The sequence below is a fragment of the Rhea americana genome, unplaced genomic scaffold, assembly GCF_003343005.1.
Source record: "Rhea americana isolate MKP2758 unplaced genomic scaffold, rheAme1 scaffold_30, whole genome shotgun sequence".
Lineage (NCBI taxonomy): Eukaryota > Metazoa > Chordata > Aves > Rheiformes > Rheidae > Rhea > Rhea americana.
The window spans coordinates 6,400,402-6,419,145 of record NW_028186424.1 but is presented as its reverse complement, the minus strand read 5'-3'; the positions used below and the strand labels follow the sequence as shown (position 1 = coordinate 6,419,145).

At 44.5% G+C, this 18,744-nt stretch overlaps 1 protein-coding gene across 4 annotated transcripts in view; it reads left to right on the top strand.

The window, feature by feature from the left end:
- The window catches only part of FGFR3 (fibroblast growth factor receptor 3), a 58,102-nt gene extending 54,661 nt beyond the window's left edge, over window positions 1-3,441 (top strand). For all 4 annotated transcript variants that reach the window (XM_085309672.1, XM_085309671.1, XM_085309670.1 and 1 more), the window contains 2 exons: window positions 356-461; window positions 570-3,441. In XM_085309672.1, the coding sequence (XP_085165798.1) occupies window positions 356-461; window positions 570-734 (271 nt within the window). In that variant the 3' untranslated portion in view covers window positions 735-3,441. The remainder of the gene's footprint in view (window positions 1-355; window positions 462-569) is intronic.
- The last annotated feature ends 15,303 nt before the right edge of the window (window positions 3,442-18,744 follow it).

Below are 18,744 nucleotides of genomic sequence, written 5' to 3'. Positions count from 1 at the left end.
ACATCTTGTTGCCCATGTCCAACTCCCCTCGGGGACCCAAGTAGCGAAAAGCAGCRGCTCCACGTGCACCAGGCACATTGCTGGTCCTTCCCAGGCTCACTGGCCCCACAAGTGCMGCAGGACAAGTGGGACCTGCCTGGTGGTTCATGGCAGTCCCTCTTGGAAATAGCACTGCCTGTAACATTTTGCTTGRGTTAGAGAGATTTCAGGAGCCTCCTGATTTCAGGAGCCACATGAAGAGATTTCGGGTTGCCAAGCCGCCCTCCTCGGTCCCAGCAGAGCGGCGGGCGCGGAAGGGGCTTCCCGAGAGGTGCCTTGTGGCACCCTAGCTGAYGACGTCTCCCCTGCCCCGCAGGTACATGATCATGAGGGAGTGCTGGCACGCAGTCCCGTCACAACGGCCGACCTTCAAGCAGCTGGTGGAAGACCTGGACAGGGTCCTCACCGTGACGTCCACCGATGTGAGTGTGGCTTTGCCGCCGGCGTGGGGCGCAGGGAGGGATGGATGCTCCTCTGAGGTTTTGCACCGCATCCCTGGGCTAACATSTCCTGGGTCTGTCCCCTCGCAGGAGTACCTGGACCTGTCGGTGCCCTTCGAGCAATACTCACCAGCTTGCCAGGACACCCACAGTACCTGCTCCTCGGGAGATGACTCCGTTTTTGCACATGACCTTCTGCCGGATGAGCCGTGTCTCCCCAAGCACCAGCAGTGCAACGGCGTCGTCAGGACGTGACAGCCTGCCACGGACAGACAGCAGACACGCGAGGGCGCGGGCGCGGAGGAGGCCGAGGACGAACCGTAGTGAAGGATCTTTCAGTGAAACTGTTTGGTAATTCGAGAAGATTTTTGTTGTTGAGCTGTTCAGGGTAATTTTTTTTCCCATTTGCTGTATAAAAAGTCAAGAAGCACTGTCTGGCCTGAAGGAACTAATCTCTTGCCAAGATTATATATCGTATATAATTTTTTTTTTTCTAAACAGAATGTTAAATTTGGGGAGGTGCTGACCTCTCCACCTCCGGTATTGTATTATCGAGTGCCAGAGTAGCCGTTCTGTGCCTGCAATACAAAGAAGAGAAAAAATCTTCCTTAAAAAAAAAGAAAAACGTGTAAAGAATGTAGAAATTCTTTGCTTATGCAATCTGTACATGAACCTTTTTGGTGGAGCTGAAAAGCCACGTTGCCTGCAGGGATTCATATATTTATAAAAAAAAATCTATATTTTTGTTGTTGTTTTTATAGCTTCATGATCTACTACCCAGCTGCTTAGAGGGAATATCTTTTTTTTTTCTTTTTTTTTTCTTTTTTTTTGGAAGAGAAGAAAAAATAAATGACTAAGAGGCAAATAATTTTTTTTAAAAAAAAAGAAAGATGGTGAAGTCATCTTAAAGAGCGAACGGCAGCGCTTCGGCCCCACGGGGCGACGACCCGCGCTTGCAGCGCGGGCAGGGGCGCGCGGGGCGCCGGCGGGTCCGCGCGGCCCCCGAGGAGGAGGAGGAGGAGGAGGAGGAGGAGGACGGGGAGCCGCCGTCCCCGCGGGACGTGTCTCGCCCGGGGACCAGCTCCTCTGCCCTCCCTCCCGCGCAGGCGCCGCGGCTCCGTCTCCGCGCGGTGGCTTGGAGAGAGAAGTTACGGGTACCTGTAGGCAAGAGCCTTTAACTTATATCAAAAAGGTTTATTCCAGAGAATTTGTGTATATATCTATAAATATAGCCTGTATATATATAAATAAATATATTAAAAAAAAAAGAATGTATAATACTAATGCAACGTGAAGCCGTACTGGGAGAGAGTCTCGGGATGTGAGCATTGCAATCTAGGATATACTGATCTGGGCGAGAGAAGAGATTTTTKTTTGTTTGTTTTATATCTTCACAGTTTTGTTTTAAAAATTGTACCTTAACGTGTATATTTGTAAAGTTATTTATAGACGTTAACATATCTGTTCATTGGTTTAAATAGCGTAGCATTACTGTAAACTTTAAATTTCACCAAGCTTAAGTTTTTTTTTTTAACTTATTAAAAATGGAGAAAAAATATATTAATCAAGTTTTTCTTTTGTGCTTATGGGAAATATTGAAAGAATGTATAGATGTACAGTCCTTTAACAAATTACATTTAATGTTATAAATATATATATATATATATGTATTCATTAAAGAAAATATTAGTTTATCCTGGATTGCAGTGAGCAAAGGTAAGTTTATTTTTCAATACATCACACCAGTGGTTAAAACCAAACAAACAGCAGCAGAGAGATGACTTTTACGTATTTCAGAAAAAACAGGGCCAAGAATTCTTCCATCAGTTTAACCACTGTGCAGTAAGGGGGCGTGGGTGTTTATTTTTCTATTTTCGAATGAAGGTATTCTTTGTGGTCGACCTAAGAGCGAGTACGCAGCAAGGCTAGATGTTGACTTTGGATGACGCGCGTTGATTTTTCTTTTTTTTTTTTTCTTCTTTCCTCCCCCTTGCCGGTACCGTTGTATTTTGGGTTTGCGAAATACCATGTGGGCAAAACAGAGGAGTGACACTGTTTGCAGGGGAGATGCAACGACTGCGTGTTTCTTTGGCGTTCAGCACGTTGAAAAAATCCCCGTCGGCTGGGTTGAASGCGCTGCGCTGTTTCGTTCCTCTGTGGCAGCTAGAGCTGCTTCAGCTCCCACGAGTGAACAGGGGAATTTTAGGATGGCTCAAGCTGACGAGGGGGGAGGTTTGGATGTTTTGTTTTGTTTTTGTCCAGGAGACTTTTTCTACCACCACAAAGAGGCGAGGATAATTGCATCCTGAATTCTTGCTTTCCATTCTTCTCTGGTGCATATTACATATCAATGTTTCAGAATAACAGGATGACAGCATCTCATTTTAAGTTTTTTTTTTTTTCTTCTTAGAGCCACAAAATCCTTAKCCTAAAATAAATAATTTATAGTTTGAGGTTACTTCAGTGGAAGTTTGAGAAGGTAGATTTCTATAGTTTTTTTGTTTTGTTTTTTGGAATAAAAAAAGAATTTGGGGTATTTTCTTACAAATGTCTGCTAATTGTGTACATTCCAGGTACTCGAAGCATTGCGTTTCCTGTACTGAAAAAGAAAATGTACAAAACTGTGCATGATTTCAAATGTTACTAGATATTATAAATATATATATAATTTATTGAGTTTTTACAAGATGTATCTGTTGTAGACTTGTTGACTTAACATTTCTTATTCAATGCTTATATAGTTTTATAGCCTGGACTATTATCTTTAAAAGCTTAAAAAATTAAAAATTCCAATTTTGTTACATTTTATACTGTTGATACAATCCACAGGTTTGCATAGCGTGATTTTTTTCAACGAGCAACTCTGTTCGGTTTATTTTAATACTGTATTTCTGTGCCTGACAGCTGCAGCTGTCGAAGGTGTGAGATGAACACTAAATAAAACTATTCTGCTTTTGTTAACATGGCAAACTTACTTTTATCAAAAAAAAAATAAAAATAAACAAGTTGTTGAATTTGGGGGTTTTCTTCCCAGTCGTGAGGGTCCTTTGAAAACACAACTCTTGTATTTTCCAGGCTCTGTAGCGGCCAAAACCGCGCGAGAGGGATGTGTTTGACAAGGCTGCTGGGTGCGCCCTGGCTGGCGCTGCTTTTACGCTCTGCGTGATTTTGGATGAGCAGGGCGACGTTATTTCTTTATTATTCGGTATATTAATASGCACCAAAGTGGACGGGTAGGCACCATGCAGGGTGGCGGCGCGAGCCCCTTTTCTGGCGCTCAGCGGTCACCAGCACCGATTTCTGGGGTGGCTCCCAGCCCGCCCCCGGAGGAGCAGAGGACGGTGCGGTCGTGACAGTGATGCCGGCAGCAGCCGGGGAGGGGAGGCGCCTGCGCCCAGCCAGGCRCAGAGCAGGCGCCAGCCCCGGCTCGGGGGACGAGGGGCCTGATCCTGCACGGCCCCATCAGCGAGGGCAGCCCAGAGGGGGGGACGAGGAGGGACCAACAGCCCTCCCTGCGGCTGGCTGCAGTGTGCAAAAAGCCTGCAAACGGGTAGAAAAAGGGTCCTCTGAGCGCATACGGGCGCAGATAGGAAAACCACGGCGAGGCACAGCTCTGTCTTTTCCTCTCGGACGGCGTCGATGTCACCCTTCTTCTCTTCACCCTTCTTGTGATGCTCGGGTGGGATGAGTCACAGCACGCATCCCACCACATCCAGCGCTGCTTGCCCACCCCTTCCATGTCTGCAGCTCCCCACCCAAATGRTGTGCCTCTTCCACAAGAAAGAGGCATTTTTTTCATTAAAAAAATTCTTTTTTTCCTGTGTAGGTAACTCGCAACATTCGTGGCAACATTCAAATTACTAAYGTGGCAATGTTGTATGTGTTGGTCCCTGCACCGTGGTAAGCCAGGGAGAGTTCGGCGAACAGGAAAGTCCCAAGTCCTGCAGGTGTCAGTAACAGATGGAGGCAAAGAGAACTTAAAAAAAAAGCAAAGTTTCCTATTGCCCTTCAAAATTCCTGGAGGACGTGTCTTCTGCTGGTGTCCTCCTCTGAGCACATTAGCACAACCCACCAAAAGGGCAGATGGAGACATGGGTTGCATTGACATGAAAAGGAAAAGGGCAGGTCAGTGRTGGATGCACTCACCACAGAGGTATTAGCAATAGGAGGATACAAGGACATGCCTAGAGATGTCAGGAGCTGAAGCGCTTTCTAGACCTGCTGGCAAACTGCTTAGGAAAACAGCCTAGAAAAGAGATCTCATGGGACAGCGGTCCTGGACTGCAGACTCACCAAGAYACAGTTTCAGACAAGGGCCTTGTCGCACTGGTCTGCACCCTCATCTGACTATGTGTTCTCAGCCACTCTTTCTGATCATGGTTCAACTTACTTACCCTTCTGATTTAGTTTATTCATTTCATCATCACAAAGTTGTTATTCACATGCAGCATCTCAGATGTAGACAATCCTTTAAGCAGAACAAAAGTTGTACCCTGCTCCAACATGATTATTATCTAAGCCCAGGAGAGAAGTAGGTGTCCCAGCACAGAGCAATGCAATTAGCCCTGAGCCCTGCAGGTACGGCTGCACCCATGCACCCACCATGAGTGAGCAGCTCTCCAGACTGGCACCCACCGCAGAYCAGGCCACAGCCACTGATCCTATCTCAGGTGCTTTTTGGCTAGCAGCATGCAGAAGCAGGGGTTGAGAAGAGCAAGCATGAAAGGAGAAAGACCTCTWACAAAATGCATAGGTGGCACTGACCCAGGAATGATTTTACTAAAGGCCAGAGCATGTCTGCTTGCATCACCCACCAATGACTGCTTGCTCGAGATAACTTAGCAATGCAGACAAAAGTGGGTTTTGCCTCCCAAAAATGAAGGACTTGACCTGGGAAGAGAGAGGAGAGAAAAGAGTCAAAGTCCTAGGAGAGCACGGTTTGCTGTTGCTGCTGCCATGGGGAGAGAGGAGCAGATGGAGGGCAGTGAATGGTATTTTTAGGATGGGTCTTCCTTGCCTTTTCTCTGCTCCTCCAGGGCTCTGACATAGACAAAGCAGGCAAAAAAATCATGGTTATTTTGTCAGTCTCCACAGYAGTCTTCTGCCCATTAGATGACACACTACTATTTGGCTCATGGCTTAGGCAATAACTAAGGTGTGACTGAAAACAAAATGATGGGGTTTATGCCTCTTCCTCAGTGCYCCTCCCCAGCACAAGGCAGAAGAACCAAAGTGTCATTACTTCACAGATGGAGAACCGTCTGGCTGCCAGAGCCGCAACCACCTCTGCTTTCTGCTGGGCTTATCACCATCTGCTGCAGCAATGCAAAGAGCTGGAAGAAACCTCCGAGGTGAGGGGGGCTTGGCTCCTCCACAGCCTGCAGGGAGGTGCTGACCTACACATCTTTATGGCTCTGGGATACACTGCCCAGGAACATTAAGGTACAGGGCAGTAAATCAGGCAACAAAAGCTAAACCAGTGCTGAATAGACCAAGATGCACCGTGGATAATCARCATATGGCATCTCCATTGATAGCACACCCTATCTAGCCGTCATCACAGACATTTAGCTAAACACGACACACACTCATCSCTGCGGCTGCCTCATCTCCTCTCCCCAGGCCTTGGGGCATGCTAAATGGAGCCAGGTGAGGAAGGTGGTAGCACGGTGTTACATAAAACCCATCCCCACTGAGCACTACATTTGAATGCCTTCTACCCTAGACAAAAATCAATGATGTGGATGTTAGGGTAATCAGAGATTTTCAGTCTTCAGAAAATGAATTAAAGAGCTTTAGAGGCTGTGAGCAGGAGTGCTAAGGCTTGTTACCTTTTGAATCATACTGACAAAGCATCTCCATAGAAGAGGAGCAGAAACTGCAGTGCTGACGGCAGAAAATCAAGAACGATGAAGGCGATATAAAGCAGAGTGAGTGCCCCCAAACTCTGCTAGACTTGCAGTATTGGGCAAAAAAACTCAACCATCTTCCTATGAGATGGAAGCTGAAGTTGCCCCAAAGAACTACCCAGTTTGGAGAGTAGCTTTGCAAAATCCTGTACAGCCTGCACAGACCTRATCTCTAAGCTCTGTGAAGAACTGTTCACATACACATGGAAAAGCATCCCAGCCTGCCAGAATCTGGTCAGTAACTTGACACGTTCCCAGGAGTCTGGTTGTACCAGACGACTCTGATCCCAACCCAAGAGAAGTCATTCTTTGCCCTTTCTGGGCATCACACCAGTATACTTTTGCCCAATATAGCCAATAACTTGTTCAGGAAAGGATTCTTTGTTCTGACCCTCCATCAGACACTCATCTGGATTGCTCAGCAGGGCAAAACCACCATTTATTGCTTTTAACCAACCAGTCAATATTGATTTTTCCACTCTCAAGCCAGTAATATAGAGGAGGGAGTCAAAGACCAACCACAGTTTTCTCYAAAAGCAAAAAATTATCTAGTCTTTGCAGAACTTGGTTTCAAGTAGGCCTTGGAAGTAAACCTGCTTTAATAATCTCCTGTTATTGATAGATGCAGGAGGGAGAAATCCATTTGCCTCCTCTTGTGCCTCCCTTCAACTTTTAGCTCCTTCAGCTGTTTTTTTCCTGAAGGAGATGGAAGACTTGCAGGTTGCAGTGTTTGAGGTCATTCTGGAGGAACAAATTCAATGAGTAGTCTTGGAGGAGGTCACACCTTTCCATTACACACCTTACTTACAGGGGCCAAAAACAATCAGTCATCGCAGTGCAACACATACATACATCTTCTACATGGAAAACACACACTCAAATACCAGCATGATGWGTCTGATGCTCACCACACCTTCATTGTGTGTCACTGCCATGGCCGAGCAGCTGGACAGGATCAGCTGCTGAATGCRTACAACTAATTCAGTTTGGCAAGTCATTTTGGAGGACTTTTCGTTCTCTCCCAGTCTTAGCTTTTTGCCTAAGACAGCCTAGGGATGTCTTCTACCACTTGMGGCCAGTGAGGAGATGGTCTTGCCTTAGCAGACAGTAATCCAGTCTCCACTGCATCCAACCTYATCCTGCTAAGGGAACTACTGCAGAGCATTACCTACGTGACCATGAACCTCAAACTCTTAGGAAATGCCACTGACTAAGCACTACTGAGTGTGTTAGCAGAAAGGCCCTCAGGCATTTTGCTGATGAGGGTGACACAGAAACTGAAGGAGAAGCAGAGACTGGAGCTTCTGTGATCATAAAGGGCATGCAGATGGCAAAAGCCAACCCTTCTTCACAAAGAGAGGGAAAGGATCAACCTACCAGATGGCTTCCATGCAAAGATGCAATACCTTGGAGCTACTGGAGAGAGTCCAGCGTGGGGCTACAAAGATGATCAGAGGGCTGGAGCACCTGCCCTATGAGGAACGGCTGTGAGAGCTGGGCCTCTTCAGCCTGGGGAAGAGAAGCCTGAGGGGGGATCTGATCAATGTGTACAAGTACCTGAAGGGAGGGTGTCAAGGGGATGGGGCCAAACTCTCTTCAGTTGTCCTATGTGACAGGACTAGAGGCAATGGGCAGAAACTAAAGCTCAGGAAGTTCCGCCTGAACGTGAGGGGGAATTTCTTCACTGTGAGAGTGACAGAGCACTGGAACAGGTTGCCCGGAGAGGTTGGGGAGTCTCCTTCTCTGGAGATGTTCAAGGCCCGCCTGGATGCAACCCTGTGACATACTGTAGGTGACCCTGCTGAGCAGGGAGGTTGGACTAGGCGATCTCCAGAGGTCCCTTCCAACCTTACTGATTCTATGATTCTACCTTTCTAGATACCTATGAGTCCACATGCTGGTGATGTGCAGCTGCCGGAAAGCAACATTCTTTTATAACCTGTACATGAAAAGTTTGAAGTTACGGCAGTGTTTGAATGGTATCTCGGTGCTCCTGTTATACAAGTAATCCAGATATCTGGTGCTTACTCTACCTCAAAAAGCAACCAAGCCACCAGCTCTACTTTACAAAAGAGATARAGGAGGTGAACTTTTGGACTGATTGATCTGGTCAACATAAAACGCGTTTGTGGAAACCTCCTTTTTGGTATAGACATTCTTACCTAATGCTTCTGTTGTAGGTTTATGGCTTACACATGAAAAACTTATGCAGATGTCTCCCATAGCCATTTATGGTCAAACTGCTGGGAAACACCGGGAAAATACAGAGCTGGACCAGTTTAATGAGATCCTGCACGGTCTCCCTTATAAAAAAGCTGTTCCACTCAGAACAACCCTCATCACCTCAGCCTGGGGTGTACAAACACCTAACTAGTAAAAAATCTCCTGCCAAGCAGTCCTTCAAACTTTCCAGTGGAAATATTCTTACCCCAACAGGACAAAAGATCAAAACTCCATGAAGTTAAATAGTGCCTTTGAAAGCATTACCACCACCTTCCAGATACTGCAGGAGAGAAAAAGACAGCCTGTGCAATATACCCCTAATGACCAGAGAATTTTATCTGGCGAGGTCTGAAGCCGTCACGCTTGGCACCTGAGCAGCATCCCGACTGCTAGATGAAATACACAGATAAATACGACACACAATGTGAGGCAAACGTTAAAYGAACACTGAGATCCAGCCTGGGATGGAGCTCCTTGGCTGCAGGGGAGGTACATGAAGAGGAGCTCTTGGCTCCCCTTGTACTGGCTGAGCAAAGACATTTGCACTCTTGGAGCCATCCAGGGTAGACATTCACTTGCCTTCCCTCTGCAACAGTAAAGTTTGCTGCAAGTTAATAAATATGTAATTTTAAAGTTATATCTATACACTGATAACATTAATGCTTTTAATATTTTCTGCCAGTTTTACTGCCATTAAATAGAATTCCCCCTTAAACCGTGGGAGGTTCCAGATGGGCTGAAACATTTCAGACACAGCTCTTCCACTTCTTCTTGTGCCCCCTCATTTAGTTTGAGATGAGATTTTTCACTGTAAGGTTYTCAGAGTATAGGGGATACATGCACACTTACATCACATTTCATTTTATTCTGAATTACTATTTATTTGTGAGGAGGACAGTTTCTCTTTTTAAAAAACAAAGAGGAGGTTCAGAAATCTGAGGCAGTAGCAACCTTCAGATACCAAGTCCATTTCATGCCATGCTATACTATCAGCTTTCACCCTCAGAGAGCAATTTTAACGACATTTTCAGGAATTAGGATTGCAAAAGCAAAGCTGTCATTGGATAGCCAGAAAACAGAAAGGTAAGTGCTGTATTCATTACAACATTACAATGCTATGTTGGCACGGATATACTCTTGACTTTTCCATCAGCCCTGTACTTAAATATAGAATTCAAGAAGTTTTTACAAGGTAGAGGAAGGGCAAGAAATTATTGGAAAAGGGAGTGGTTTTGAGGATACAAAATCCAAAAGAGTTTTGGTTGGCTGACCAAAAGCTAGTTAATTTTTCTGAATGCACCACAGTTCTCATGTAGGTGATACTAATTTGTATTCATTTTGGCTAGTTTGCTATGCCATGTAGATACTACGAACAGGGAAGAACTTAAGGGCGGTCTGAACCCAAGGAGAGTAGGAAGCTCTCCAGAAGGGAGACACCAATCTTTATCATTCAAGTCAGTCCTAAAAACACATATAAAGACCATCATTTTAGTTATTAGGTGAAATCTCCAGAAAAGCCGCTGGAGATTTGCTTGTGTAGGAGGGACCAGAGAAATAGGGCCTCTGTGCATGTGTGAGCATGTAGCACAGGGCAGAAAAACACTTGTTTATGCAACACTGAAGTTGAGAAATGAAGCAGTCAAGAAATGCAGCGTTAGGGTTGAGTGCTCCACTGTAATGTTGCCTCCCAGTATTTAAGGTTCAGTAGTAGTGCTTTTGCACATCCTTATGAAGCAATGCAACAGGCAGTCTTCCTGAGGCAAGGAAAAACCTGTGAAATACGCCAGCCAAGGTTGTTCAGTGACAAGACAACCTTTGACTGTGTTTCCAAAGAAAAAAGAAAAAGATTTTAATTGGAGACATCACCATCCTTACAGTCCCAGCAAGGAAGGCTCTGGCCTCAATCTCCCAATCTGTGGGAGCTGTGCCTTGACATGGGATCTGGGAGGTCACTTCACACCCCCAGCAGCAAAGAGGTATGCTAAAGTAAGAGGATAATCATTTGACTTGCTGATGAGTGTTTCAGTCTTGATACCAGTTTCGAGATAAGAGCTGAAATCTGTCACCACTGAAATGGACTCCTGCCCCCTTGACAGACACGCATCAGGAGAAGAGAAGTAACAGACCCAAGCATGCTGCAAAGCTGTGGTGGAGCAACCATTGCCACTGAACCCTGTACAGAGTGCATCACGGGACCACCGCCTCCCCCCTTTCCATCCAACATCTCCTCAGGAACTTAGGTCCTGCACTGTAGTACCTGATTTCTCATTATTCACTCCATCATTAGCAGATTTCTGTCTCTGCATCCAGGATGGTCTTCTCAGCTGACACATTTCAAGCCAATTGCCCCTGCTCACAGGGACAGGAGCATCTGAAGAGGTTGCTGTAAGCTAAAAGCAGATACTTCCTTACAAAGCTCATGTCATCTTTCAATATTTGACTATGCAAGAGAGCCAAGGCAAGCTCAATCCCGTCATTTATGATGAGAGCTGTTTTTCCCCCTTAGAGAAATRAGAATCTGTGGCTACAAAAGGACAGCTCTTCCAAGTTCATATATATGACTTTCAAATTCCCCAGTATATTTTGCATTTAATTCCAAATGATCAAATCAAATGCTGATCTGACCTTTGTTTATTTTTCTTTCCTCAGTGTCTGAGTGATTCATTTGACTCAGAAAATGGATTTAGCTATCAGTTCAAACAACCACTAATTACAGTGACTGAAACCTAACACTTAATTCCAGCCCCAAAGGAGCCAATGGTTCGCATTAAATATCAGATAAGGCAAAATATCTCAATTTAGTCTGGCTATACGTTTGTCAGATTTCTGTGCAGAATTCAAGCATGAGCAAGATACAACTGAAGCRATGGAAATCAGATATCAACAAGCTCTCTGGAGCACTCAAGGAGCGTAACCCATTCCACTTGTTTTAGGTACCTTGAATTTCAGGCATGGACAAAAAGGATTTTGAGTGGGAGATCTAATGCACGGACAGTACATATTTCAGCTGCAAASAAGTAAATTATAAATCTCTGTCCTTTTTCGTATTGCAAAGCTCTGAGGTGCTAAAGCAAGAAAGACTTTCACAAATCTAGTCAAGCAAAAGCAATGCAAGTTAGAGGAACTGGATGAGTTGGCAGGACATCTCCCAGGTATGCAGAGGTAGATAGGGTCAAATGACAAGCAGGGGCACAAGAAGGGCTTTTCACGTCTCTGCATATTCTTTAGGATGGCGCCAAGGCTGACAATCTTGAGAGCTGAATTTCTACAGCTAGCTATTACCATTCACAGATATTGAACGAAAGAGGGACATTTTCAGAAGGACTGAGAGCTTAGGCTTCCAATATAATGCAAATTAAAGCATTAGTACTGTTAACTATCTGGTCATATATGCAAATCACATTGCAACGATAAACCTAGGAGTCAGGGCATGAAACGACTGGTATGTAGTGAAGAATTATCTTCTGGAGTCGTCAGCCTTAGCCCTTCTGGGTAAGAAGACAGGAAAGTTTCATATTTTCTAACACTCCCTTAAAGCATATGATTCTAAAGCCAAAAAGGGTATTTTACTATTGGAAATCATCATCTTATTTATGTGTAAACTAACATGCGGATTTAGCTGTCTAACCTTCAGAYGCACAAATCTGAAAGTTCTCTCCTTTTCTTTTTCCAGGCGTTCTTCTGCATGACATTGAAGTGCACATTTTCCAGTATTTGCCTCAGAAAGCCAAGAACTGTTGTTTGAGGGAGGCTATGAACTGGTCACAGATTATCCCAGTAATCCCACGCACCACCTTCCCAAGGGGCTCCCACAGCAGGAAACCCCCATAAACAGCCTTTCAAGGATTCAGACACATTCCAGGAGTTATTTTTCCTGCTGCTGCATCAGTGACTCTTACTCTGGAGTACTCCTAACACATCCATTTGCCCCGGAGCCAGGGCTTTACCTGTGCTCATTCACCATAAAAACTCTGTTGTTCTGTGGGAACATCTGCTCGTCTGTGCTCCACCCAAACACCCCACACATTCTTCAGAAATTTCTCTTTCTACAGGTCTTGGTGCTTTTTGCCAACAGCAATATACACACTTGACATGCTAAGAAAAAGTATTCAACGGGAGGGAAAACACGCTCCTCATAAATTATTCCCTCTGCAGGATGAAGAGTACCAAACTAATGCTCCTGTACTTTAGGAAACCTGCTTACAAAAGAAAAGGAGATTGAATGAGTCAGTTAAGGTGAAATGCCTGCCATTCTCTCTCTATAATTTGCTTCAAAAAGCACTGATGGTAATTTACCTAGGTACTGGAATAAAAATGGGTCACTACTGGGCAAAGGGTGACAGAGCGGCTGTGTAACACTAAGGGAACCACATTCTTCACGTTTGAACCCATGCTGCAGAAGAGAATAGGGAAAGGGATTTCTAATCTGTGCTTCACTTTGAAATACATGGAAGGAATTTGTTTCTGACCACCTAGAGTTTCTCCTAAGCTCCCTGGTGGCCATCCATACCAGGCACCAAAGACTGGACTTGTAGGGAAGAGGAAGGGCCCTGGTCTGGTTGACATGGAAGACGACACTGCTGCATCAGACAAATCCAGGCTATGGGGCTTATCACAGTTTTCTGTATTACTACATCCCCACATTGACAATTCCAGCCCAAGGAACCAGGACTTTTGGTTCTTTTCACTTTTCAGTCTCAGCTGGAGCTCTTTTTATTTGTCTTCCCATTGTTGAATCTGGAGGTTTCAAGGTTCTAAGGACCTTTTACAGCTATTCTTTGCAACTCCTAAGTCTGAACACCATTTAATGTCATGACTCCAGCATCTGAGGTTTCAGAAAGCAAAAATACAGTTGCCAACCCTGCTTTTCACTTACTTTTTAGATCACGTAGATCTCTTTAAAAAAAAAAAAAAAAAAAAAAAAAAAAAAAAAAAGAAAGAAAGAAAGAAAGAAAAGAAAAAATTACTATTTTTGGTCCTGAAAGTATCTGTAGGTTTTGCAAATCTAGCTGAAATCTAGGTTCAGTCTTGACTACTTTCTGCCTTTCTTTCATTCTGACTCTGGCATACCTTAGATGAGAACAACCTTCTAAATTTGAGGTGGTGAAGGGCTATTAAAAAYCCTCTATGTGAGCTGACATTTCAGTCATTCCTGTGCTTTTCCCTTGATTTTCAGCCATATGAAAGCAAATGAGTAATACTTTAATATTTTATGGCTAGTCATGCTGGATTTGTTGCTACAAAGTTTTCTTTTCTCGGATGATCCAGTGTTCTTCCTTACTCCTGTTCAGAGATTCATTTTGAAATTGCAGTTTCTACATGTTTTTCCCATCCAAAGGCAAACAACTGTCCTTGTTTGAGTAGACATGGGCAGAAAGGCTTTCTTAAGTCTCTTGTTTTCAGTCTGGTTTACTTTATTTAAGTATCACAGTTCCTACCAAAACTGAGATCTGTTTGTATYGAGCAACACACAAATATGGGCCTGCCAATGACCAAAAGGGGCAGCTTGGACCTCCATACCCCTGCAGTACTGTATCTGTAAAGCCAATGCAAAACGAACACCACACAAACAAATACTTACAGAGCCCTTTGCAGCATTATGTGATTGGCSTCAGTGTTAAGCAAAAGGGGTCATTTGTAGGAGCTGCCTTCACAACAGCTGGTTACCCAAGAGYTGCTGCTGGTTGGATGCTCATTCCAGTGTGCAATGCAGGCAGGCCTGGTGGATAGAGTTTCTGTAAAACCTGTCCAAACTGCAGTTGTGTGCTTCTTCACTTTGCTCCTGCAGTTTCAATTAATCTGACTTGATTTAATCTCCCATAATTGTGCAGTATGTTTTTATTTAAATATGCCTCCAGTCTCTTACCAATTAGTACATCCATGCATAAGTGATGCCGGTACCTCAGATCTCGTCAGACTGCTTCACTCACTGTTTCATCATCTTCAGCTCCAGAAACTCCCCTGGTGACTGCCAGGAGCTGAGTGAGGACATTTCTCCCTCAAAGTCCAGATCATCTTGTGAAAAGCCTTTTGCGATCACATGAGGACTATACCGAAACAGCTCCTGGTGCTGGAAAAGCCTTATTAAATCATCCGTGTATCCACACTTCTCATCAGCCACACTTTTCCTCTTGACTCTAAGAAGTGGTTGCACTAGGAAGCCAAATGCTAGTTTTGATGTACAGGAGAAAATTAAGATTGAACAACTGTTACCAAGCTCTACGGACAAGGTTCCAGTCTCATCTATGCCATGGTTATTAACCACTGCAAATTGTTTAATTCCTGTATAAAATTAGATGGAAGGTTATGGTTGGCTATCTCCGGCTTCCCTTACAGTAGGTTTTCAGCCATGAGCTGGGATGACTGACTGATAACTTATACAGCTACAGTCATAACTGTGTGCACAGGCCATTGCACATCTGCTGTCAGTTCAGGGAAAGAGTCTGGCAAAATGTCTCCAGACCCAGTTTTCTGACACAGAATAGACAGAGGATTGACCAGCTCCCTCAGAGGTGTGTATTGCACAAACCCAGGCCAGTTAAAAAAAAGAAAAAGAAAAAAAGAAATGGAAGGCCAAGCACATGCTTCTCAAATACCCACTTTATATKCAGGGTATCCTTCACCACCTGCTTAATGTCCACCTTCCACTGGTCCTGCTGTTGGAAGAGAAATTCAGGGAGAAGCAAGTTTCTCTCCAAGTTCCCCTGCTGTTCTCACTGAACAAAGTTGTTCAGACAAGTAGGTTAATGGTATCCTTTCTAACAAATTCTCCATAGAAGGGCTGGTAATTGCAATTATGATGGGCAGAAACCAACTAGCGATGAATAAGTTAAGTGCTTCTTTCTTGTCTAGAATTCTAGATTATGTCTACAGTGAAAAAGTTCATCTTAGAAAATATATTCATTGGCATGATTAGATCAACACTATTACAATATTCAATATTACTTTGCCTTTGGCAGCAGCAAGGACAGCTGGGCAAAGCAGCATTTTCTATTATGCTAGTTAAGGCACGTCAGATAATACACTTTCTAACTTCAGGCAGTCTCCCACAATAGACAAGCCCACTTTCAGTGGTCACTGAACAAAAGCAAATCTTTTTGAGGTTATATGTATGGGATGGGTCAACACTCATCCTTGTAGGAGCCTCTCAGTCGAAGGGGAGTAGCACGCTGTGGCAACTTGCAGGAACAAGCCCAAGAGCATGTCACCAGCACCAACAGGAGCTCTGCATGCTCCCAGCAAAGTCTGAAATACAGAATTGCAGGGTGCTGAGAGCTCTAGCAGGTCTTGGGAATTCTTGAAAGGTGGTTTCCAGCTGAATTAACAACTCACACCCACTACAAAATGATTCTTGAACAGCAAATCAGTYCATGCACTCAATACAGCCACATTCACTAGTATGACTCTTTCAGGCCTGCCTCCCCTCTCTGTGCTCTTCATTGGACTTCGGTGGCCCTGTCTGCACCCTACCTTCCATCAAACTTTGCTCCTTCAACTCTGACCATGCTTTCTCAGAGCTGATGCTGTGAAGGTTTCTGTTGCAAATGCTGTCTCATATTACTCACTTTAAAATCACTCTTGCTTTCATACTCTTTCTCACAGTGTTTATAGGTAGTTCACCTGTGCAAACAGATAATAGATGAGAAATGGTCTAGCAGATTATCCTACATACTCAGATATATTTTCTTGGTGTGACAAGACTAATGAATGTTGCTGCAGCTGTAAGAGGTCTCCTCATACCCTAAACACACATAGATGAGTGAAAGATGCTTCTTTAGGTCGAAAATATATAYACACACACACACACTGTAAAAACCATTCAGGAGCTCTAGAAAGCTATAAAAGCAAATAAAAGTGGGTTATCACAGCAAAAAAAAATATTCTGCAGCCATGGCAGAGATCAGCACAGGTCAGTCAGYACAGCAGCAGTGGAGCAGCACCTGAGCCCCAAAGCAGGCATCACAACCCTTGGGGCTTCCTGTGATGAGTTAGGGGCTATGCAAGGCCAGATCCATCAATGCATAGGCCACCATCCAAGAGCAGTCTTCATCATCTGAACTATACCTCTACAAGCCCATGTTTCACAGCACAGGGTGCAGGCACAGCCGTAATCTAGACCAGGTGCTAGCAGTGGAAATTGTGTCCTTTGCTGCCTCTGCCCTGCTGGAGGGCTCCCTGGTCCATGGAATGCTTTTCCTTGCCAGTTTAGCCAGTTTTTCTGGTTTGCTTTGCAATGCCATAGTGGAACAGAGCAGCAGGTATGGCTATTCTGACTGATCCTACCCAAYTGACTAGGAAAATTGCCATAGGAGGAGATGTGAAATTGAACRTTTCAGAAGGATCTGCCCTAGCTTGAGAAAAGTCATGTGCCAAAAAGCCTGAGCCAACAGAYTGAAAAGTCCATACAGCAGAAGTTGCCTTTCCCTTGAAGTCAGAGAGATCTCTACTGAGTATTTCAACTTGTGCCCTCTCTGCCAGTCTAGCAGTTTGTATGGGTTCCTTCCCCAGATCCGCACACTTCATAGATACAGATGGGTTAGCGCTTTCTCTTGCCCTCATTTAAAAGATGGCAAATTAAAGAACAAGTTAGACTAGGTAAAGGCAGAAAAATTCCAAAAGAGTCTGTGGAAAGCAAAGACTAGAACTCATCTGAGCACCACTTCTGGATCCCCACCAAAACTTGTCTTTYATCCACTGCGGACTGCCCGGGCACACTCTGCCTGAATGTCTATGGCCACAGGGCATCTGTTGCAATTCTGCATATGTTCCTTCTTCTTTCTGCTAGATCCRACAGGAATCATAGAATCGTAAGGTTGGAAGGGCCCTCTGGAGGTCATCTAGTCCAACCCTCAGCATAGCCCTGTATAAGGATTGAACCCACGACCTTGGCATTAGCAGCACCACGTTCTAACCAACTGAGCTAAACCTGCTAGGGAAGTCTTCTACCATTCTTTGTGAACTCTTTCTGCCTATAAAAACAAGTAAAACCAATATTTCTTGCCATTAATAGGCAAGTGTTGGTTGGTTATGTGCATGGATACAGCCCTATAGACAACCATCTCTTTCTGTAGCAGTTTCCCAGTTTCATGAACCTCATAGCCTTAGTCGCTGCCTTCCCTGGGGGATGTACCCCCAAAACAGGTTTGTCCTAAGCAGGGCTCTTCTCTTCCTCCTCTCAAACACATGCACCAAGTTGAAAGTCCCATCCTGCCAATGCTGGACCAGAAGAAAGGGTTTCCCCTTCCAGCTGGAGACAGAAAGGAGGACAAGAAGAGGCCACATACCCTGGGCAGAGTTTGCAGCCTGAATCTGATATGCAAAGTGTCCCTGAGGAGCCATAAGCTGTGCCAAGGCAGATCCCCCACACCATCAGAAACAGCAGTCCCACAAGAGAAATACCTCTCCAGTCACCAGTTTTAAAGTGATTTTGATTCACATTGCAATGAATTTGCCACTGGCAGGGATTGAAACTCAGGAGTTAATATACTGCAGGTTTATGGTAAATGAATGCTTCTGGAGCCATAATTCACATTAATTGACAGAAGCTGTCTTCAAGGCTATGAAATATGCACATCATAGCTGCAAAACAGGAATCTCTGTGTGCATCGGAAAACAGTGTCTTTGCTTCCAAGCACCATGATTACTTCTCTTTTTCTCATCAAATAAAAACAGCTAGTTTCGTCTGCATCTGAAATGAGGTGTGAACAGTTACAGACACATCTGCAGCAAACTAGTCAAATGCAAGAACTGAAAGAGGAGCTTACCTGAGAAACAGGGGACTGTTCCCATCTGCTCCACACTTTGATCGCAAAACACACTAACAACCCAGTCTGCTCAGGGCAATGAAAATCATCAGGCAATTACCACTTCCACGACCCATTTTCATCACTTCATTAAAAACAAGGGGCCAACTGGGGCAAATTGGCTTAGCTCCATTGACTAGAGCACAATCTGGCCTCTAAGATTTATCTGCTTGGAAAATACATATATTCTTTGAGTAGATCCATTTTTAACAACTGAACTGCATCAGCAGCCTTACAGATACGTTCAGAAGCAGTGGTTCGGTTCCCAGTGAGGAAATTAGTGTAAAAGCAATGAGAAGATGTAGCCAAAGATCTTTATCAGGAGCACTG